The sequence below is a fragment of the Heliangelus exortis genome, chromosome 3 (genome assembly GCF_036169615.1).
Source record: "Heliangelus exortis chromosome 3, bHelExo1.hap1, whole genome shotgun sequence".
In the NCBI taxonomy this organism is placed as follows: domain Eukaryota; kingdom Metazoa; phylum Chordata; class Aves; order Apodiformes; family Trochilidae; genus Heliangelus; species Heliangelus exortis.
The window spans coordinates 91,436,965-91,459,729 of NC_092424.1; the positions used below are offsets into that span (position 1 = coordinate 91,436,965).

Below are 22,765 nucleotides of genomic sequence, written 5' to 3' on the forward strand. Positions count from 1 at the left end.
TGCTCAACCCTCTGTCCAAACCACTTACGTAACTGTCAAGTGACACATAGGCTTCTTTAAAGTTCATCTGAAATTTTTAAACTAGCTTTTTACTTTATGTTGTAAATCAGAATCACAAAAAAGTAATTGTTGTATTTCCTGACTTCAATAATCTCTTTAAAAAAGAATTCAAGAATTCAGCCAAGTCATCATACAGGCTCATTATCAATATTATGATGATCTCACATGCTCATTTGGTACAAACTGCTGCATTAAACTGGCAAGCAGAAATTGCTTTGTTTAAAAGCTTTTCCTGGGAATCTCATGCTTATAATAAAGCTAATGTAGCCTGAAGTTTTACAAAACTGTTTTTCACATTTGAGCTCTTGTCATTTTAAGACAATCATATTTAGTCTCTCCCTCACCCAGCAAAATTCCATAAACAGAATGTGGTTTTGAATTTCTTTCATGCAGAAACTCCTCATGATGGCCCCTTGCCAGAGGCAGCATGTGTGGATGCATCTGAATGGGAGCTGACTTAATCGATGTATTCGTCCCCTTGCGGCATGGGGGGAGGCAGCACTCCTGAATGATTTGGTTATTTGTCACCTGTCTGCTCCTTCATCCTTCCTGAGCTTTATTTTGCTAAGTAAAGGGGCAGTGATGTTATTTGTGAACAAATAGATTCAGTGTTTCCTTAATACCTTGTGTAACTGCACCTGATATTTATTATAGTGGTGTTTCTGGGGCAGGGTCTAAAGGTATGATGTTAATGCATCAGCTCATGCTGTTTGGCAGCCTCAATTGTATTTCTGCAACCTCTAAAATGAGTACACTAATATATGTGTATGAATATTGAAAATAGGTTTTCTTCTACAGTCTCCTTGTGTATTCCTTCTCTGGATGCTTTGCCTGAGAGTCATGAAGCTACTTTTTCTGCCTGACTTTAGTCCTCATGTCAGGGAAAGTTTAAACTGAATTATATCTAAAGCCATGAGCTATCAAAATGTGCATGATGTGTTAACTTCTCCAGTGACTGATTATTTTGCTTCAGCCTCCTCCCGCTCAATTTGTCCATGGCCAGGTGATAAGATAGGTGTAGGTTGTAGTGCAGGATCACTGACCTACCCGTGAGCTTTGCCACTGTATGTGTTATGCATGTGATAATGCAGGGATTGCTATAATTTATAGTGAGATGCATTTTCAAAAGCTAATTTTGCAATTCATAGAAACCAGTTTGGAGGTGGGGGGTGTTGCTGTTTTATTTCCTTAACAAGCTACAGTTTGTTATAATTAGCAACCAGATCCCATGGTATGCATTGATTTCCTCCTTCCTGATCTTAGTAAGAAAAAAATTACCTGCTGTTTGTCTTTTTCTGATAGAGATGTATTCTGTTCACAGTGAAATACTCTGTTCTGGAAGTCAAGTGAATTGCTGTGATCTTGTCATGAGATTGTTGTCTATTGCTTCAACGTTATTCCTCTTTTGTCACAGGACTTCCTTTTCTCCTTGCTGTGCAGACACATTATTTTGCTTAATGGTATGAGAAAGGGTGAGTCAGAAGAATGAGTACAGGAAAGATGTTGTTGATGTTGTTTGCTAGCTTGCTTGTTTGTTTTTTCAATTCTTTCTGATGCAAGACGCAACTTAGAAGCCTGCACCATCTTGTTTCACATTTAAATAAATGGTCTTTTGCTAGTCTATGAAAACATATAGCCCGTGGGGAATAGCAAATACAGTTGTGCCAAAAATACTTGTTCTTTTCTTCTTTCAGTCTAAAAATTCATAAGTGAATGTCTTAAAGTTGTCTTTGCTCCAAAAATCTAAAATTAACGTTATCCCAGCCTTTTTATAGTATTACTTCAGGTGTTACATAGTGCAGCTGTCACAATGCAGAGACTTTGTTCTCTAAAGCACCACATCTTGATCTTCAGAAGCATGCAAGTGATTATAACCTCTAGATTTTAGTTTTCAATAAACCTGCTTCCCAGTTTGTGGTATGTACAGCACAGATATCCCCTAGTCATGTAGTATCACATGAAAAGAAGAAAATCTGCAGTCCTGATGTCAGCATGTGAAAGAGGAGCAGGCAGGAGCACATCACTGGCTCTGTTAACTGCAGTCAGAGCCCCTGCATCCTCCGTGTTTTCTTTATCTGTGGTTATCTTCAATGTAGCAGAGAAGTTCTTAATGTATTTGCTTGTTGTTGGTGTTATATGAAACAACTGTGTTTTGGTTTTAGGGCCTGGTGTCTGCAAGTAATCTTTGTATAGAGCTAGAGATGGTGCTTTGTTCACTGGACTGACCACTTCTAATCTTGATCAAAATGAAGCATTCTGGGAAATATTTTTGAATCTTGATTTTGCGTTCTTAGTAGATTACTGCAATTATTGCTGTGATGTGCAGTACCCATAATAACCTTGTGAGCATGGAAATATTCTGCCTCATGCCAGTGCTCAATCTGGGCTGGGGTCTTGCTGGCTAGAAATGGGGTAACCAGGTTCTGGAGCCCTTTGCTCCCTCAAGCTAAGACTTGCCTTTATGGGCCAGCAAACCTCTCATTAAAGGTCTGTTACCAGCTGGTTTTTACTGTAGCTCCATATTTTATCACAGCAGTGATGGAAAAATTACTGGATTTAAAAAAAAATTCTGGAGTATTGTGCTCTACAGCCATCAGAAGTATGTGTCTGTACAGAAAAAAAAATCTGCTTTTTGTCTCTTAACACTGGAGGTTGTGGCAAAGAGTCTTTAATGAAAAGTTAGATTATTAAAAATTTGTCCTGTAGACTGTAACTTTAATGACACATTAATGATGCATTAAATGACCAATAAATGTGTGAGGGAACTGCTTTTTCTGCCATAATGGAGCTTAATAACTAGTGAAATTAGTTTTGTTTCTGTGATGCTCTTGAGAAGAAAGTTTACTTAAATTTCATTTTCTACTGTATACATATAAATATTTTCATGCAGATATATTTGTTAAGGGTTTTAGTGGTTTTTGGTATTAGTAAACAAAAGCCACAGGACCTCCTTGTGTGTTTAGGAAAAATTTAAAATTTCTCTTAAAGCTCCTGGCCTGAGGCAAGGATCTGTAAGTAGAGGGCTAGCAATTGCTCCAGGTACATGTGGCAATATTTGCTCCGTGAAAGGAGAAAGAAACCAATATTATTAATCTTGAGGAATAGTGGTGTTCAGTGAGTTTGTGATTTGTCCATGACCTGTAAATTTTTGTAGAATCACAGAGAGATTTGGGTTGGAAGGGACATTTGAAGATCACCTAGTCAAACACTTCTTTCGTGGGCAAAAACATTTCCAGTACAATGGGTTGCTCAAAGTCCCATCCAACTTGACCTTGGATGCTTCCAATGATGGGGCATCCACAGCTGAGATGGATGATCACAAATGTGGTAAAACGTGTGCACAGGGAACCGTTTTTCATAGGTAGAGAGTGTAAAGACTCATGTTGCTTTCCTCTCAGAAAAGGTTCTGCTTGGGTCATTCTTCTTAAACTATTTTCCTCTATTGTATAATTTTCAGCACCTTACTTCTGAGAGTATGAAAATCCAGACTCTGTGTTTAGCCATGTTTTCATATGCAGACATACTGTGGCAAATACTTTGAATGTTAAAAGGATTTTAACCAGCTCTGGAGCGGAGGCTTTACTCTGAGCCAGTACATAGTGTTTGTTCCTAGCATGCTCAGCATGATGGTGTTATTTGAGTATGTGAGGAAGGGGTTTGATACTGGAAAGCAGACCACTGCCAAGACAAATATTTTCATACGTAGGCTGTATGTCCATTTCAGTTCTCATTGGTCTTTAGAACTGCTACAAGATTCACTTGCCTGATATGTCTTCCTTTTTAAGTAGTGTGCTGTATGCAGAAATAATATGCAATTATGGTCAAATAACTCAGACACTGAAACACAATTTCAGACATGCTTACCATTTCCAGACAGCTATCGTCCTCCACTTCACCACTAGGCAAGTCCAGCACAACCATTTTGGCTTAATGCATGGAGAGTGGTTTGGCTGCTCACCAGCTGAGGGGCTTCAAGGTCTCACTTTGTGGTTGCATTTGCAGAAACAACATGAAAGAATTTTCAAAATCCTGACATTTTCTTGGTAGCCAACCGTGAGGAATAATTGCAACAGGTGAAGTAATGCCATTCCAGGTGCTGTCCTGCTGGCAAGTGAATAGAACATAGATCTTTCCTAGAAGATATGGCAGTGGAACAGAGCTGGGATGCCAAGTACTCTGTAGATGCAGATATGTTGCAAGTCTGTAGCTGAGAAGATAGAAGTCTGTAAAGAATGTTGGCTCATGAGTTGATACTGAGACTATTTGCTCTAAGTGAGAATTTATTTGCTTCTTTTAAGGCATTTAACTTGGAAAGTTGTTTATTTTTTTATTATTATTATTAAGCTTGCTCAGTCTGTGTTTGTGTATATTTACAGCTTTGCTTTGCAACATTGCTGGCCAAGTTGGTGTTCCTTCCTCTGGTAAGGTACCAACCCACTTCTCCATTTCATGCAGGTCTGGACTGATCAGAGAGGTTTGTCCCCTGAAGCAGTGCTGTGTGTCTGTCTGCAGGGAGAAGCTGGGAGGCCTCCTCATCCTCGACAGCCCTGCAGGATGTGCTGGCCGAGGGATGGAGATGCGTGGGGTTTGCTGCAGGGTGAGAACAGTGGCTGGACACACAGATCCAAAGTGGCCACCCTTCTTGCCATGGCATGGTGTGCTTTCCAGCCTCACAGGTGTTTTGCTGCTTGCTGGGGAGCCTTCTTAAAATTAGAGAGAAAAGTGAACTGTAAAGAGCTTGGAAAATGATGAATTATGAATGTTGAGTGAAATGCCACATATTTTGGACACTTGAAGCTCTGCCAGGAGTTCTGATGCTTTCAGCTTGGCTGCAATTCTTTGAATTTTATTGTAGACAGAACATGTGAGAGGCCTGTAAATGATGAGCCTGAAGTGTAACAGTGTGTGAACTCTGAATTTGTTTCTCTGTCTCTAGCTGTAGGCTAAATCTTTTGATGAGCTTAAATTAAATTCTTTAAGAATGCCCATTCAGCCAGTCCCTCTGTTGATGAGATACTCTGTGGGTTACTTGGAAACATTGGCAGCTGTCTGAAGGACTTTTTCTTTTCTCATTAAAATTAATGGCAGATCTTCTGTGTGTTAAGACAGCTTTGAAGATTTAGTCAATGTTTCTGGAGGCATGATTAGTATTTGTTTCTAAAGCTAGATGCATAAATGCACTGTATTCACTACTGCACTTGGGTTATGAAACATTTTTATTTCTTTGGTTTTGCCTTCTTGGTGTAGTGTTTCTTTTACACTTTTTACTTATTTTCTTGTAAAAGTTGTAATATAGCTTATAGGCAGGTGCAGAGTTCACACCATCAGCTCACTGCAGTTTCATTTGGAGAGGGATTTTTAGGACAGTAGGTTAATCACAGTAACATCAAGTAATGGTGGATAAACTTCGAGGTCTCTCAAAGGCAGCTGCAGTTCCTTAGCCTCTCCTCTGCTGCTGGACCACACAGGCAGTCTGGTGGGAGGCCAGGCATGTGATGGGCTTGATGTATCTGTCTTGGTGTCTCAGAGCACTGTACACTTGGGTACTTCCTCTAGTTCAGGCTAGAACTGGATGAGTTTAATGCTTTTCCAAAGCAGGAGGAGCTAATGTAGGGCTCATGGTAGGAAATGGGAAGGTGTGAGAGAAATCCTTTTTTGTTGCCAGTAGTCTTGGGTCAAGTGTCATTGCAGAGACTGGTTCTAGATAGCAAGTAAATGGGTTAATTATCTCAAGTAGGTTATTGTGGCATAATACATACAAAACACACAAAGAAATGCTGTCTTTTACAGAAGCCAGTAAGCATTATTTTTCTCTAGGAGATTAAAACTTGCTCTTAAAAAATACAAAGAACAGCTAAATGAATCCCCCCAGAGTTTGTGTCTAATCAGATTCTGTAGAATTACAAACTCTCTTGGATAATGCTGCTTGTGATTTAATAGGAAATCCCAACAGGGGATTGTATTTGTTGTTACATTAGTTAGCAGTAACTCTTCCATGAACACTGAAGCAACCAAAGAATGAAGCCCAAAAATGAAACCGACAAATCCACTTGCAATGTGCTGGGAAACCTGCACAAGTTCCATGTGTCAGTGGCCAGCTGGTCTCCTATCCACATCAGACTAGTGTACTTAATAGAAGTCCCCATGAGTTGGTATGCTGAGATTTTAAGATCAGCATCTTGCATGAATCTGAACTCCTGGGGCTGGAGCAGGGGCGTTTGGTAAGTACCAGTGGATGTGTTTTTAGGCAGTGTCAGAAAACAAAACCGAGGAGCACGGTGTGAAACCTCTGACAAATTCTATCTATAGATTGCAGCCTGAATTTTTAACTACAGGATGATGTTTGTATTAGATGAGGTGTGAGAGTCTGGAGGCAGCAGATTGAGAGCCTCCTACACAAGGTACTGTGTATCACTGCTAGTCCAGCCAGGGCTTTTCAATCATCAATCCCTTGTGATTTCAATGCATCACCCTTGTGATGCATTTCCATGTACAGCCTCAGCTTTTACTTGGTAGCCAGTACATCGCACTCGTGTGCTGTTTTGTCTTTCATGCTTTCCAGAACATCACAAAGCATCCCCTGCCAAATGGCAAATAGATTATATCAGTAAGTACTGAAGGGCTATGAGGTCCAGGTGGGTGTTGGGTTGCTGCACCAAGTAGCTGTCTAAAAGTCTTAATGGGAGCTTTGATAGCAAATATGCATGCAGATTAGAAAGTTTGATGTCAGGGTGTTCCAGATTTGGCTGCTTTCAGATAATCTTTTTAAGAAAACAATATTCTCCAGTGCTGGTAGGCAACATTGGCACCACTGCTGTTAGTATCTTGCTGGGTCAAGTTCTCTACTGGTGTGTCACCAGGAGAGACTGTAGGTCACAGCCTGGAGCAGGTACAGGGGCAAAGAGACAGAAGTCCTGGGGCAAGGTGCACTGCTAGGCAGCGGGGGAAGGAAAGCTGAATGAAGAAGGGTTGGAAACTCCTTGTGCTGTGCCAAGAGCTGGAATGTGTTAATAGCTGGACTGATGCTGTCTGTATCAACCGTAAGCTTTCCATGTCCTTTAAATGAGGCTCTGTCCTGCTAGTGATAAATGGTCCCAACAAGAGATGGTTGTAAATAGACGTCTTGTTTGTAAAATGACTCTTTTTGGTGTTGTGGATGTTGTTTAGGTTTTAGTTTTGTGGTTTGTTTTTTTTTTTTGTCAGCAGCAGAAGAGACTAACTCACAGGATGACAGAAAGATGTTTGTGGGTAATAATTTGCATGAGGGTCTTTTTTTTTTTCTTTGAGAAGTAGTGAGACAAATACAGACTGAGGAATCTTTTTGTGAAACAGCCACAGTTGTGGGAATGAGGGGGAAAATTAAGGCCAGTTTCAAGGCCTTCAAATGCAATTCTTTATTCACAAATAAGTGTGCAGCTATCTTCTTCAGTATTATTTACTGTGTTCATAGTTAGTGATGGTTTTTAAGCTTCTCTAAAGTTCAGTCTGAACTTCTATTTCAATTGCTTCTTAAAATTATGTGCCAATGTCTTTGTGTCTGAACAAAATCTTATCATGTAATTGTTTATTTTGTTTTTATTATTTACAAGGTGGAATATATGTTAGTAAAATTTGACCATGAGAACAAGAAAGTGCGCTTGGTGCTTTGTGGTGAAGAAGTTCTTCAAACACTGCAAGACAAGGGAGAGAAGGTAAACCCCAAGTGAGTAGCTGTTTCCTGTGTCTTTGTTTTTTTCCCCTCCTGTTATGATAAGTGCACAGTTTTGTAAACCTGGATTAACTTTCAGGTCTGCTGTCAGTAAAACTGTGAGCCGCAGAGAGCGATATTTTCAGATAGATCTGGGGTGCAGGAAGTGAAAGATTTGAGCACACTTGCAGGCACATCATGCACCTTCTGTGTTATGCCTGGAAAAAAAGAAGAATGTAATGGTGAGCCCATAGAATATGCCATTTGGAGATTTGCTTTGTCTTGCTGTTTTTGTGTCTTTGCCTACACAATAATTTGGTACTAGACCTTCCCTGACCTCTAAAGGCTGTGTTTATGCACTTGCCTCTGTGTCTCTGACATCAGTAGTCTGTGAATGCTCTAGAGGGAATCCTGCTGTCTCTAAAAGAACTCTCCCATTTTTGGCAGAATGAGGAAGGCAGATGTAAGGACAGGGCAGGGAAGTTCTTCCACATCCTCTCAGATGCAGTTTTGGGGAATAATTATATACCAATTTCAGCTAGCCAGAGAATTGCAAACTACCTTTTAATCAATGGCAGCAGAGAAATGAGATCAGAGACAGCAAAGTGTTTTCGCCAAACAGAGTCAAAAGCAGGTCACAGCTCACAGGTTTGTGCCTTGGGCCTGTCTTCTTATTTCTAGGTACCTTCACCTTGTCTTGCACCACAGGTTCCCTGTGTGTCTTCTTTAATAGAAAGACTATTGAAAACCTGCAAGAAGGATACCTTTGCTGTTAGGCTCCAAACCTTTACTGCCAGAAGAACAGTAGTGGAGATGTGGCTCTGCTTCTGGTAGAGTGTGCTCCATGGAGATGGCATGGCTTCACAGAGAGATGGGAAAGATTGCTTTTCAAGAGTGTCTCGGTGCACTAAAAATTCATTGCGTTTATTAACCTGACAAATTTGTGAAACAGGACTGGGTATTCACAATCAAAAGAAAGAAGAAACTGAGCATAACTTTTGCCTTGCCTTACACTATGAAAGCAGTTGAAGGTGCTATCTTTTCCATTTTTAGTTAAAGGCACAAGAAACAAAGCTTGAGACAGATACTAAAGGTGATTGTAGTTTGGTACAGGGAAATCCTGCTTACTGCACTATACAGCAACACTGCTTGCTGCCAAACTGTGCCTTAATTTCTTTTCACTGCCTGCTGGCTGTGACGTACATTGGAAGGTATGTTGTGTTGCTCCACTGAGTAGTCAAATTTAGGAGATTTTTCTTGCAAGCTGCATTCAATTCTGAAAGCCTTGCAAATAATCCCATATTTCTTGAAGCTGCAGAAATATTTAAACAATGCTATTCTTCTGTCATAGCCACCCAACACTTTGGCGACCAGAATATGGAAGCTATATGATTGAAGGGACACCTGGACAGCCATATGGGGGAACCATGTCTGAATTCAACACTGTGCAAGACAACATGAGGAAAAGAAGGCAAGAGGCTGCTTCTGTGCTCAAAGAAAATGAGGCTGTTTGCACTGTGACATCATTTCCAAGGTGAGATGGTTGTTGAATTGTAAAGCCGCATTTCCTATTTTCCTTAAATGTTTTTCCTCTTTATTGCATATACATAAACTGTGCAATGATTCAACTTTTGACTTCCATTTGTTTCCTAAGATTCTGATTGCAAATAGACAAACTAATAAGCATCTTGTATGATTTCATGTTTTTATAAGTTACTTCTAGTCTGTGATAATTTTGTAATATACCTGGACATTTGTAACATAATGTATTGTATATAGATTAGAATACCATTTTGAATTGATGTGGCAAATCATATACAAAAGATTTCTCTTTACCTATTTTGCAACCTTTGACCTTTACAAATAGCAGTTTTGTAAAACACAGCTAACCTACTTCTTTGCTGAAGCATATGCAAACTTTAGGTGGCTTGAAACACACAGTAGAACTAGAATGTGATTATCCTTACCAAATGAAGACTTAAAATTTCTATAATACTGTACTTATTGAATCTAGAAAGCACTTCTCCTGCGTTCATAACACCTTTACAAAAGGTAGATTTTCTTATCTGTATTGTTGCAGAGAGACTCTTGAAGAAAATAAACTGGCAGGGATTTATTATGTTTATTCTAGCTGGCCTGGTCAGTTCAGATGAATGAAGATAGTTATGCTTCAAATAGTAAAAAAAACCAATTCTGCAGTAGAAGAGAAGCAGCTCACCATAGTGGTTTGTATCTCATACAGTAATGGCTCAAAATTTTTCTTGCTTGTTATGTTTCCCTCATGGGTTTCATCAGAGTTCTAAAACCACAAACCACTGTGAGATTTGATGTGTGTATCACTTGAAACTACCAAAAGATTTGGTTAAGTATGTTTTTTTAAACAGGGGTAGGTTTTAGAGATTGTTGAGAGCAGAGCTGGATAAATGACTTCAACAGTCAATGTTAGCCTTCACCCTCTAGAGAACCTGCTTAAGGCACAGAATGCAGCTAAGTGTCAGAGTATGACAGGTGCTAATACACTAAAATGTGTGTGTACTCTGCATGGTACTGTGAAGTTTCCTGCTTCAGCCACTGAAAAGGTCTGTGTTTACTGTCTAATGATGGAGTGGAGTTTTTAAAGTAAAATGAAATAATAAAAAATATTAAAACAGGAAATATCTGCTTTAACCATCAGGGAAGCTGGTTGTTGGCAAGTGCTGACTTTGTAATGGCAACTGTTTAAAGACCTCATTTTGGCAATTCTTCACGTGTAGGTAGCACTCTTGGAATGAATTTCAGAAATACTCATGGTGGGTACAAGTGATTTTTTTGTTTGGTTTTTTTTTAATCTCTTTTTATTCATCTGCTAGAATTCTGATCATTTTAAAGTCACAGGCTGTCTTTGTTACAATTTGGTTCTCATTGTTGTGTTCTGTAGGTTGGGGTGTCCTGGGTTTACGCTGCCAGAATATAAACCAACACCTATAGAAGGAGGAGCTTCAAAATCCCTCTTTTTTCCAGATGAAGCCATCAATAAACATCCTAGATTTAGGTAAGGATATCTAGGTAGTGTGAATGAGAAGCTGAATATTTTTCTCTGCCTAAATATCATAGGCATACAATTTACATACATTCTTGGAGTAGAGAGCTGTGTGGCTAGTTCTTGCAGCTATGGTGTATTATCTGTCAAAGGGATTTAATAAAACAAGCTGTTAAGTTCAGGTAACTTTATATAGTAGTTCATGCTGTTATGGGGCAAAAGGTGTTGATTATGCTTCTGCAAAATTGGTTCTCGTGTGAAATCCCATGGGTAACCACTCCCATCACAGTTAATCCATCTCTTGCTCAGCTATGTCACAACATCTCATTGTACTCAGTAACTTGCCCGAGTTACTCTGAAATGGAGCACAGCATTGAACTACTTGTATAGTTTGAGAGGGGTTTTCATTGTAAGGTGAGACTCTGGAGAATGCAAATAATTCTCTTTAAAAACAAAGCTTACCTTTTCACTTGCCCTTCTGTCCTTCAGGTCAGTAGCCTTTCACTTCTGGCTATTCCATCAGCATCGTACTGTGAAGTCCATCAAAATACGACTGACTTTACCTGAAGAAAAAATGTTGCATCTGTTAGAGTCCCTCTTAAACTAGGAAAATACCTGTCCTAAAGGAAAATGCTTTAAATAATTAGAGAGTTGAGGCTCTGAAACCCTGAGAATTGCTGAAAACCTAGCTCCAAAAACAGTTGCATAAAGAGCAGCTTTCAGATATTCAGCAAACTTTTTTTTTTTGTTGTAGTACACTGACCAGAAACATTCGGCACCGAAGAGGAGAGAAGGTTGTGATAAATGTACCCAGTGAGTAAACTCAGTCTATCTTTTTTATTTTTCAAATTAATTGTTCAATTTAATGCAGTCTAATGTTACTGAGTACCTGCATTTTTCCACACAGTATTTAAAGATAAGAACACACCTTCACCATTTATTGAAACATTTCCTAATGATGATGGAGAAGCAGCTAAGGCAGCTAAGCCAGACTATATATACATGGATGCTATGGGTTTTGGAATGGGAAACTGTTGTCTTCAGGTAAAATGCATTTGTTTTTAACATATTACTGAATGTTGTCTTCCCTGAGTGCTCCCCTTTATTAAGACTTATCTTGTATCTAATTTATGTAGTTTAATTCAACTGATGTATTTTCAGACTAGCAAAAGGGGAAATAAAACAACAAATGCAATCTTGTACTTGGAGGGTAGTATTAAACTCCATGTGTGTTTTTTTGCATTATGTTTGTTTTGTGCTAGTGTTCAAATGTGATCAGATGCCTTGCTGAAAGGGTGTCTTGAACTGGTCAAAACCCCATTTGATCAAGAACCTTCTGGAGCTCCATTTTTGAAGTATGGCAGTTCATCTTCCACTCCGTTCTTCTTTCAGGCATGACCAATGGACTATGTAGAAATGAAAACTTAGCTGTTTTGTAGCAGCACATGGGTTATTTTAGTTTCTCACTTGGAAATTTTTCCCATCTTCCCTGTTCTTAGAACAGCAAAAGCAAGGAGTGACAAAAAGTCATTGAGATATCTTTAAAAATAAGTAGCTTTCTCCTTTGTGTAATTTTACATAATTTACAAACAGCTTGAATTCCTGTATGGAATTTATCATTCTTAAATATTTTCAACTATCTGCTAAGTCATCTTCTCTCTGCTTGTACCATGAACCTACCATGGGTAGCTGTCTTCTGTTACTACCTGCTGGGAGATGATTTTACTTCTGGTTTTTCCTATTAATGCATGATCACTTTGTTTTATTTTCATTTAATTTGTCTAGGCTACTGTTATCTTACTGTTATCCTCTCTTTAAATCCACGTGCTGTATCTTGGGAGTTCTTTAATCCTTTACATATCTGTTTGTTTTAAATGTTTCTCTATTATAGTAACCTGATGCTAGGAGCTGATGCTAGGTAATAGCAGTGTTATTTGTTGATAAAATCTTCCTGTTGCTACTGCCACCTGGGAAACAGAGCTAGGAAGATGCTAGTGCTAAGTGTCTAGGGGATAAAAGGAAATTCTCCAGGCTCTTGTTTTACAGTGGCAGAAATAACCCTATTCAAAGCACTTCCCTTTGAGATTGGTACAGTGTAAAAGCTGAATAGGTACAATGTTCTTGCAGCAGCTAAGTATGATTTCTTGTTACTAAGGGACATAAGAGAGAAGCTGATAAAGTAGTAAAGTGCATGTAAGTAACACTGCAGGGTTTTACAAGGTGTTAGGTTTGATGTGGTCGATTTTATACCATCTCTTTTCTATGTAAGACCAATAGATAAAATATATCCTTACCATTCAGTCATTGTGTGAACTTGATTAGAAGTGTGTTAAATTCCTTTGCATAGAATGCCATTTTACTGTTCTCCATTCTTGACTAATGAATACAAAGTTTATAGTTTTGTAACCATCAAATAGAGAATGAAAACAAGGCTAGCAGAAACCAGGAATTAAATGTAAAAGGGGAAGGGAAAGTGCACATCGCTGTGTCAGGTGAAAGAATGTAGGTGTCTTGACCCCCTCCCCAGGGCAGGCTCCCTAGTGCTTGAAGTCCAGAATTAGTGATGGGATACTTTGCTTAGCTGCCTCTCTGCAAGAAAATTAGTCTTGTCTTTTCAGAGAGCAGTTTGTTTTTATTGTTCTGGCAGCCACTTGAAGGATAGACACAGAAAAAGGATTTTGTCTGCCATAGACTTTTTTTCTAACTTGGCATGTTTTAGTGAATGTTGGCTGCAGATTTATAAAGAGAAACAAGCACAAACAAATCCAATAGTCCTCTTACACACACACACCCACAAAAAATAATAAATCCACCCCTGAGCATACCAGTGAACTCAGGAGTTTTTTTGAAAGAAGTTTTGCTTGGTTGATTTCTTTTATGGCTTGCTTGGGGTTTGATTGGTCTTCAGTGGCAGACTGAGAAGAACCTGCATGTTTTGTGGGATTCTCTTAATTATAATCCTTGGAAAAGGAAAATCTGTTTAGCTGGTATTCCTCAGGCCAACAAGCAGTGATGGTGATTTAGAGCTGTAACCTGGTGTACTGTGTTACAGTGCTGCTCTTTTACTGTGCCTTTTTTCTGGCCTCTAATGCAGGCAAAACTGGACTCTTCTTATCTTAATGGAAAAAAAAAAAAAGTACAGTGGACATAAGGATACTTACTTTTCACAGGTTTGCAGGATCAAAGGAAGGCATCTTGACATGTTCCTTGAAACAAGATTAGTTGTCATGTAAAACAAATGTTACTTGTACAGTAATTTGACTATTGTTTTAAGTAGGTTCCTGGCTTGTTTCCTGAAGGTGCATTGCTGACCCATGTTTACTGTAGATGTTAACTCAGTTTTCTTTGGTTCTGTCAAGTATTTGTATATTTAGCCTCACAGCCAAAGCATTGTGGTCTGAAATCTTTTAATGAACATCGAAGCGGTGTGGAAGGATGCTTATGATTTAAATGCTGCCATGCATTTGGGGGCCAAAATTTGCCTAAGAATTGGAGGCTGGGGGAAGAACTCACAAAAAAATAAACGAGAAACCATTAAAATTTATGGTATCATAATAAGTTTATTGTATCATTGATTCCAAATCCAGGAGGACTCTGATCACACTATGATTATACAAGCTGTGATAGCAACTGTGCTTCTTCCAACAGGTAACATTCCAGGCTTGCAGCATTTCTGAAGCAAGGTATCTCTATGATCAGCTAGCCACAATCTGCCCCATTGTGGTAAGTAATGGACTTCTGTCACATCAGCTCTTCATTGTGTGGAAACCAACACATATAAAAAAATAACATCTAAATTAAAGAAAAAACAGAATGCTAATCATAAATTTGGCACTCTGAGAAAAGTGTCAGTCTGTTGCTAGGTTGTTGTATGAACACTGATTTATTTCATATCCAAATGACACTGCAAAGCAGATGATGTTTGTTTCTTCTCCTTTTGGCCTCCTTTCCGTATGCATGAGACGTGTGTTAAATAGTTGTAGAAGTAGATATCAGGCAGTTTTTTACTAAAATGACACAAGCTTGCTCCTTAGAACATGTTGTTTATTTTAACTCTGGTTATTTATTTTAAATCTGGTGTTATAAATGGTTTCTGCTTGCAGTTTTGAAACCGGTCCCTTTTGTAAGCATGTGGTTGTAAACAGGGATTATAAAAACAAACTGTTGGTCTGGTGTAGGTGGTAAGCAGAATCTGTTCTCAGCCAGGTATGTTGAAGCTGTGTCACTAAGGTGCTTGGCCAAACAAAAATAAACAAACCTGTCGCCAAGTGAACTTCTGGAGTTTGGAAGTGTGCAAGCAGAATATTTGGTAATTTGTCATGAAATTGGTTCTTGCCTCTGTCATCTTTGTGTTCCTTAAATGCTGCTCTGTAGTACTAATAAATTTGGAGAGTGTCAGATACCACTTCACTAACACTAACCCTTCATCCAGGCATTCTCTAGAGGTCCCGGTTAGAAATTTGTGGTTTTATGGGCTTCAGCTGTACGTTACACTGGAGTAGATGCTTCAGTTACTTCTGGTCCAGCAAATTTCACTTTACAGTGGGGTTGTATGTTGCTTTTTGTTCCTTGGCATGTCCTTTGTTTTCACATCAGGCTGATTTATTTTAGATGGCATTGAGTGCTGCATCTCCATTCTACAGAGGCTACGTGTCTGATATCGACTGTCGCTGGGGAGTAATCTCTGCATCTGTCGATGATCGAACACGGGAAGAGAGAGGGCTAGAGGTAAGTACTGCTAGTAGTAGGTTTCTGTGATTTTCCAGGGAAAAAAATTAAATCTACGTTAGTATCAAATTCTGCTTGTGCTCCTCAGAATCCATAATGAGGGAATATTACAGTCTTTGTGGTAAATATTGCAGAGGTAATGCAAACATTTATCCTGGTTGTATAGCTTATATTAGCAAATACATATTTTTAGTTAGGTGTGGAATCCCAGTAGAGCTTTGCTCTCACTCCTCCACAGCTTGTTAAAAAAGGTCCCTCTGTGATGAAACTTTCCAGTCTGTGCTTGAGCCAAAATAGCAAAAATTGCTTTGAATTAAATAGCAGGCGCTGCTGAGTAATCCAGTAGTATATACATGAATAAATAAAGCCAGTTGTCAGAACTTGATCTTAAGGACGTTGTCTAACCAGGAATTGGCATTCAAAGCACTTACAAGATTATAGAAAGAAAAATTTTAAAAAATCTACTAGAAATATTTTTGAACGTTTTAAGAGCATCTCTAACAATATGCACATAGTGGAACTGTACTGGTATGTGTTGCAGTAGGTATAATAATGCTTTCCAGATACTTGGGGTGATGGTATATTTCTGCTTTTAGAGAGTTCTGGTCAGTGTGTGATGACTGGTTTTTTTGCTCTGATACATACATCTGCAAACAAAATAATCATAATTCCAAGATTGCTTTCTGTTAAATCTATTTAAGACTTGTGCTGTGAATAATTTTAATTGAGGCTGCAGGGTTTTTAGAAACAGGATAATAATTCTCACATAAGTGTCATTAGTGAGCAAAACGTAGATAACATTGTTAACAAGCTGTTAAAATATTGTATTCTTAAATTATATAGCCACTGAAGAACAACCATTATAGAATCAGTAAATCCAGATATGATTCCATAGACAGTTATCTATCTGAATGTGGTGAGAAATACAATGACATTGATTTGACAATAGACAAAGATATCTACGAGCACCTAATAAAGGAAGGTAAGTGTTTGCTTCGTTATGAGCAGGTTAAGAGTTATGCTTGCAGTGTGTTGGCAATATTTTACGTTTGCATTCTTGCTTTTCAATCATTGTACATCCCTCAGAGTGACTCCTTCTCAGGAAGTATCCGTTCATCTTGGTCTTGAGAGTTTTTGTAGAGTTTTCATGTGTAATGGAAACTGTCCCTAATTCCAGCTTGAGAAGATCAGTGTTTGATGCATTAATGTTTTATCTTTATGGAGAGGGCAGAACTTCAGGAAACATGGCACAGAGGTACATCAGAAAACAGGATACTCGCTGCTGTTTTCAAACAGGAATCTGTTCTTTTTTATTTTTAGTTTTTCTCCTTAATCGTTTCCTTCCTTCCTGAAGTCATCATTTAGACTCTTAACAGGATGTGATGTGGTGGGTTGAGGTAGTATTGCAGAGATGGATGTTTTCAGTTTTGTAAAACAAATAATCTCCTAGAGCCTGCTTTGCTATGTGTGAATTGTTTGTTTGAACTTTCATTTTGTAGGTATTGACCACCTTTTGGCACAGCATATTGCACACTTATTCATTCGAGACCCGTTGACTTTGTTTGAGGAGAAAATACATCTAGATGATGCAAATGAATCCGACCATTTTGAGGTTGTGTCTGATTTAGAGGAATTTAATAAATATATACATAAAATGCCTGTTCTTTGTAGTACTATTTAATTTGAGAATGGCTATATTAACTAAGAACTTTTTTCTGAATTTTTTGCTTTATCTATCTCTTTGGCTTATTACTTCACAGTTATAAGCACATTTATTTATTTGCTTTATCATTTATTCAAGAGAAGGCAGTGGCCTATACTTTAAACCAAATAAGATCTTTAGATCCCAACCTATACTATATAAGTGTTATGGGGAACTGTTTCTTTTTATGGCTTCCTAAAAGCTGTTTTGCATAACGTTTTTGTATAAATGTCTCTCTCATACAGCTTTATGAAATAATAGCTATGCTAGTAATATGTATTACTATTTGGGATGCATCAGCCTCTCATAAAAAAAAAAAAAAAAAAAAGTCAGCTAAATCTCAGCCCCTAATATCTTTTCCATAATCCTCAAACAAAATAGCATGAAAAAGTGTAATGTATTTGCTTTTAAGACGGGTAGTTATACTTTGGCTTCCAGAAAGTCATTCCATTTAGTTTGGAAGTGCTTCTCTAACTTCATGGGCTGTTCCAGGGAAAATACTAGGACTCTAGCTATCTGGTTGTTTTTCTTTTATGTTACAGAATTATGTATCTCTTGATTGTGACAGATTATTTCATGTGCTTTGCAGAATATTCAGTCTACAAACTGGCAGACTATGAGGTTTAAACCACCACCTCCAAATTCAGATATTGGATGGAGAGTGGAGTTCAGACCTATGGAGGTAAGGAAGGTGTCAGTTTGCACAAAAGCACATTTCCTTTCAAGTGGAAAGTACCAGGCACTCTGCCATTCAGGATCAAGCCCTTATTACTTATGCAGTGTTTTCTCCCCTCTCTGAACTGCTAGGCACAAGTGAAGTGGACAGCAGAGTTTAATCAGACATGGACTATGGGAATTTAACTGACAGGAGAAGCTACTGTGGCATGCTAATGGATTTGGGGTGATGAGGAAAGGAATTAAGCTTTTATTAAAGCAACAGTAAACAAAGCCCCATTTAGCTTCTAGAGGCTCCAATACTTTTCCTGGTACTAAACAATTCCACTGTCATTGTTTGTTTTACAAAAGTGGTTTTATTTTATAGCTGTCTGTATCTGAGCTCTGTGAATTTTATCCATTTAAAGTTGAAATTAAAAGCTAATATACATTTATAATTACACAGAGAGCCTGAAGGTACAGGTTATTAGTCTTTTGAAACACGAGTGTGTTTTGGCATTGGATTAAAGTGTTTAGTTTGGAGTATGTGCATGCCTTGTGCATTTGAAGTCTCTGCTGATGATTCCAGCTTGTGCATCACCATCTCTGCTAGCAGAGTGTGTATGAGTACAGGTACCAACGTGAACATTCAAGTTTTAAAGTTGTCCAGATGTTTATCTTCTCCATGAGTATATTCCCACTATGTAATTTAATCATTAATCCTTTCACATCTAGGTCCAGTTAACAGACTTTGAAAACTCTGCATATGTTGTGTTCGTGGTATTGCTGACGAGAGTGATTCTGTCATATAAACTGGATTTTCTCATTCCTTTGTCCAAGGTGAGCATGAAAGATAACTTGCACTGTCTGATTTTTATCCCCTGCAACCCAGGAACTAATATTGGTGCACTTACAGAACAGTAATTTTTTTCTTTCGGTTGTCATCTGTACCAGTATTTTGAACCCATTTCAACTCTACATTATTAAGCAAATAGTTTACTGCTCACTCATGGGATTAAGCTCATAGAAAAATACTGTGAGGATTTCTGTGATGCCTAACAGTGACTACTGCAGAAATGTTGGGAAACAGCATTGTCAAAATGCTATTTTGAGACCACAAAAGGGCATGTTTCCACATTTTACATGTGGGAAAAATAACCTGTGAATGTCAAAATTAGGTATTAATTTTGATATGGATGTTGCTTAGGTCTTGTGTTCTTATTCTCTTTTTTTGTTGGTATCTGGTGGGGAAAGTGAAAGGAGGATTTCAGCATGTTTAGTGTTACACAGAATTTGAGTGAAAACAAAGTCACAGCTGTGACTTGTGTTTTGACAGAGCAGCCATGCAAAGTGTGTTTTTTCCTTAATCTTGTCCTCACAATTGTTTTGAGTGAAACTGTCCCTGTATGTCTTCTTTCTTTGGCACCTGAACAGGAAATATCTTTAAAAATGGTAGTGCTGTAATGTTACAGGTAACTTTAATAGAGGTCTCATAGTGCAGAAGGCTTCTGACAGATTATATACTAGAAATATTGCCAGCACTGGCTACAGTAGCTCTACTTAGTGGTTTTAATTAAAATGGAGAAAAATACTGAATGTGTAAATTAATAGTAACCATACCCTACTGTTTGTATGATTTCTAAAAAGATAAATTCTCTTCTTGATATCAGGGGGTTCAGACTTCATAAATAATGCAGCAATTCAGCATTTAAAGTGCTTAATTATGCTGTTGTTTGGAGTGTCAGAAAAGTGCCAAGATTTTGAACTAGTGAATGCTAGTTAGGACTGAAAAAGAGATCAGGTGTTGAAAGAGCCTGAACAGAGCTGAGGGAAGCATAAAATTTTCTGAGCTTGCCAAGCAATTTGGCAGGTAAGGCAACATAGAATTACACAACCATTGGTAAGTTTGCCTCTTTCAAGTAAAATAATACAGGTTTACAGGGCTAATCTCACATTGATCTTTGCTGTCTGATTGAGTGTGGTTGTACTCGAGTCAGCTAGGACTGGAGTTCTTTTTAACTTTGAAGACAGCCTGTTGTGTAAATAGATTTTATAATCTAAAATTAAGGAAAACACTTTTGAAAACAAAGCTTTGAAAGGTAAGAGGTGAGGAATTTTCATTGCCCTTAATTAACTGTCAAAAACAAAAAATTGGGTAATGGCAAAGGCCAATCATATTCCTTCTTCTGAAGACAACACAGTTAAGCTAATGTCCAAAAGCTGTGTGATGTTGATTCCCTGTGTGATGTTGTCCCATACTGACCAAAGAACTTGGACAAAATCTTCTGTCCAGAAAGATAGAGCAGTGCTCACGTCATTTGCAGAGCATATGAGCAATGTTACTTATTGAAAAGTCTGCAATTTAAAACTTTTTTTACTAGCAATCTAAATTTATCTAATAGATGTTTGGGTATAGAATAGATACAATTCCTATACTAGTTTACTGGAATTCTCTTTATGAAAGTTTAGTACAGTGATAATTCTTCTAAAGACTTTGATTTTGCTAATACAAGCATCATATTATGGCTAGGGAAATGCCAATTTTCTTCTTCTGTACTAATTTAAATTGTAGCTAAATAAGCAAAGAAGTCTGCCAGATGGGATGCAACCTGTTAATCACAGCTGTTCCTGTGTTTTCATCCAAACTTAGAAGATTAGTACAGCATGTTGTAACATAATACCATTATCTTTTCTGCTGGAGACCTAATTTCATAGGGCATCATCTCTTCATGGTTTTGCCCTGGACACCTAAAGGAGGAAGCAAAACTTAACTCCACAGCTTGGCTTTATGTGATGAAATACTAAGAAACATAGTAGGTGTTTCAACAACTGAGACCAAAATGTGAGGGTCTGCAAGAATCCTACTGTTACAGAGTGCCACAGATCTCTGAAATATTTCTTTTGACAGGTGGATGAAAACATGAAGATGGCCCAGAAAAGAGATGCTGTCCGGCAGGGAATGTTTTACTTCAGAAAGGACATTTGCAAAGGTATCACAACAAGCTGTTTCATGAATACTGGTGTGGCTGTTTAGTTTATCTCTTGCCTTGTAACTGTTCCTTCCTTTCCTTCTGTCACCCCCAAAGGTGGAAACACTGTTGTGGATGGATGTGGCTCTGCGCAGAACGGGACAGGCACTACTGACACACAGGAAGAGTACACCTTAATGAGCATTGATACAATTATAAATGGGAAGGTAATAGCCTTTTTCTACATACAACTTTCCCCTCCTTTCTGCCCTCTGAGAAACCAGATCAAGCCTGATTTATGCTGACTCTGTTTTTTTTTTACACAGGAAGGAGTCTTTCCTGGTTTGATCCCAGTTTTGAATTCCTATCTTGAAAACATGGAAGTGGATGTGGACACAAGGTGCACCATCCTAAATTACCTGAAGCTAATAAAAAAGAGAGCATCTGGTATGTTCAGCACTCTTGGTCTGAGTAGCATTTTCCCTGGCATTTTTCTGCTTAGACAAAAGCCAGGCTGTTCTCTAGTTTTCAGCTGGGTAAAACTGGTGGCTTCTGGGCCTGTCTAGTTAAGTGTTAAATTATAGAAGCAAAGGACTGGAGTGTGTTGTCTGATTTAAGTCTGGTCCTGTCTAATGGTAAGTGTTCCATGATGCATTTTAGAACTTAAATTTGGAGTAATCATTACAGTTACAGCTTAGAGAGCAGTCTTATATACCAGTCCAGGATTTCTCTTTCAGCACCACTTACTGCTGCTTTAGCCATGATATTTCTCAGTTGTAAGCTGTGGATTATTCCAGTTTATTCTCAATCTTAAACCCAATGTTCCTGACTGCAGCCTGTCTAGCATGAGACATGCCCACAAAGAGTGGCCATTTTTCTGATTTCTCTCCTGAAATGGTGAACACAGAGCACTCATGAGAGTTAACTGCTGGCACCTTATCTGCTGTGGCTTTAACCTTGCCCTGACATAGTTCATCTGTGCTTCAGTGGCATCTTCTCTTGCAGTACAGCCAGGTATTGCTCTCCTGATCTCCACCAAGCTGGTGTGTGACTGCCACCACTCAGTGACACACTAGAGATTTGCTGGGCAGACAGCAGCTGCTGACCACCACCAAATATTAATGAAAGCAATATTAAGATAGCAACATCAAGTGATCTTTGTCCTGGCTCCTGGCTGTCATCTGTGTAGGCTTCTTCTCAGCCACAGGTGGTGCAATAATCACAGTGCTCAATGGCTGTTCACAAATATGATTTCCACAATCATTGCCTCACCCTTCTTAGAGCAGTTACACTTTTGGTCGCCGTAAAGTCATACAAGAAGAAATGCCACAGTTTGATTACATGCTGTTTCAAAAATGTAGTTCCTGTAGTTTTGCATGTTTAAGTGGTCTTCCCAGCTATTTTATGGTTCCTGCATTATAGGATGTTTCTCTACTTACTTCTCATCAATATTCATGATTTTGTAAACTTTTCTAGTATATTTTTGCTTCCAAACTTGCAATTCCCTTTGTCTTGTCTCTACTTGCTTGGTAGTTGTCTCACACCTTTTGTCAGACTGTGGTTCCCTTTCCTGCTACTTGTATCTTGTTTTCCAACTGTGACAATTCTGTGATTCTTGGAGACCTGCACACTTTCTGACACTGTAAATTTACGTGGGTCCAAAGGATGAGGAGTGATTGGGCTGCCTGACCACTAGGTGTCTGTGTTGCTCTGGGCTGCACTGGTTTTCTGTTTCTTCCGGCACTGTTGGCCTGCTGTGGCTTTTAGGTCAAAAAATGAGTCTCTTTTTATCCTCTGCTCATCTCCCAACTCAACTGATTTTCTGTCAGACTCCCTGCTTCTAATTGGTTTGACAGTTTCCACGGGAGTTTTTAGTGCCTGCAATAAATAATGCTTCTTGAGTGTATTTTTTCTGCCCTCTTTTTATACAGAAGTGTGAATTTGGG

General features: G+C 38.5%; 1 protein-coding gene across 5 annotated transcripts in view; it reads left to right on the forward strand.

Annotated features, from left to right (window-relative positions):
• GCLC (glutamate-cysteine ligase catalytic subunit) overlaps positions 1-22,765 on the forward strand; it is a 31,263-nt gene that overhangs the window by 5,973 nt on the left and 2,525 nt on the right. For 3 of the 5 annotated variants that reach the window (XM_071741724.1, XM_071741729.1, XM_071741725.1), the window contains exons 2-15: positions 7,650-7,762; positions 9,099-9,281; positions 10,665-10,778; positions 11,521-11,579; positions 11,674-11,810; positions 14,415-14,489; positions 15,378-15,494; positions 16,338-16,476; positions 16,994-17,106; positions 17,786-17,878; positions 18,586-18,690; positions 20,759-20,840; positions 20,937-21,046; positions 21,146-21,266. In XM_071741724.1, the coding sequence (XP_071597825.1) occupies positions 7,650-7,762; positions 9,099-9,281; positions 10,665-10,778; positions 11,521-11,579; positions 11,674-11,810; positions 14,415-14,489; positions 15,378-15,494; positions 16,338-16,476; positions 16,994-17,106; positions 17,786-17,878; positions 18,586-18,690; positions 20,759-20,840; positions 20,937-21,046; positions 21,146-21,266 (1,561 nt within the window). Of the gene's footprint in view, positions 1-4,615; positions 4,658-7,067; positions 7,101-7,649; positions 7,763-9,098; positions 9,282-10,664; positions 10,779-11,520; positions 11,580-11,673; positions 11,811-14,414; positions 14,490-15,377; positions 15,495-16,337; positions 16,477-16,993; positions 17,107-17,785; positions 17,879-18,585; positions 18,691-20,758; positions 20,841-20,936; positions 21,047-21,145; positions 21,267-22,765 lie in introns of those variants that run through there. The other 2 variants (XM_071741726.1, XM_071741727.1) reach the window with 2 other exon arrangements.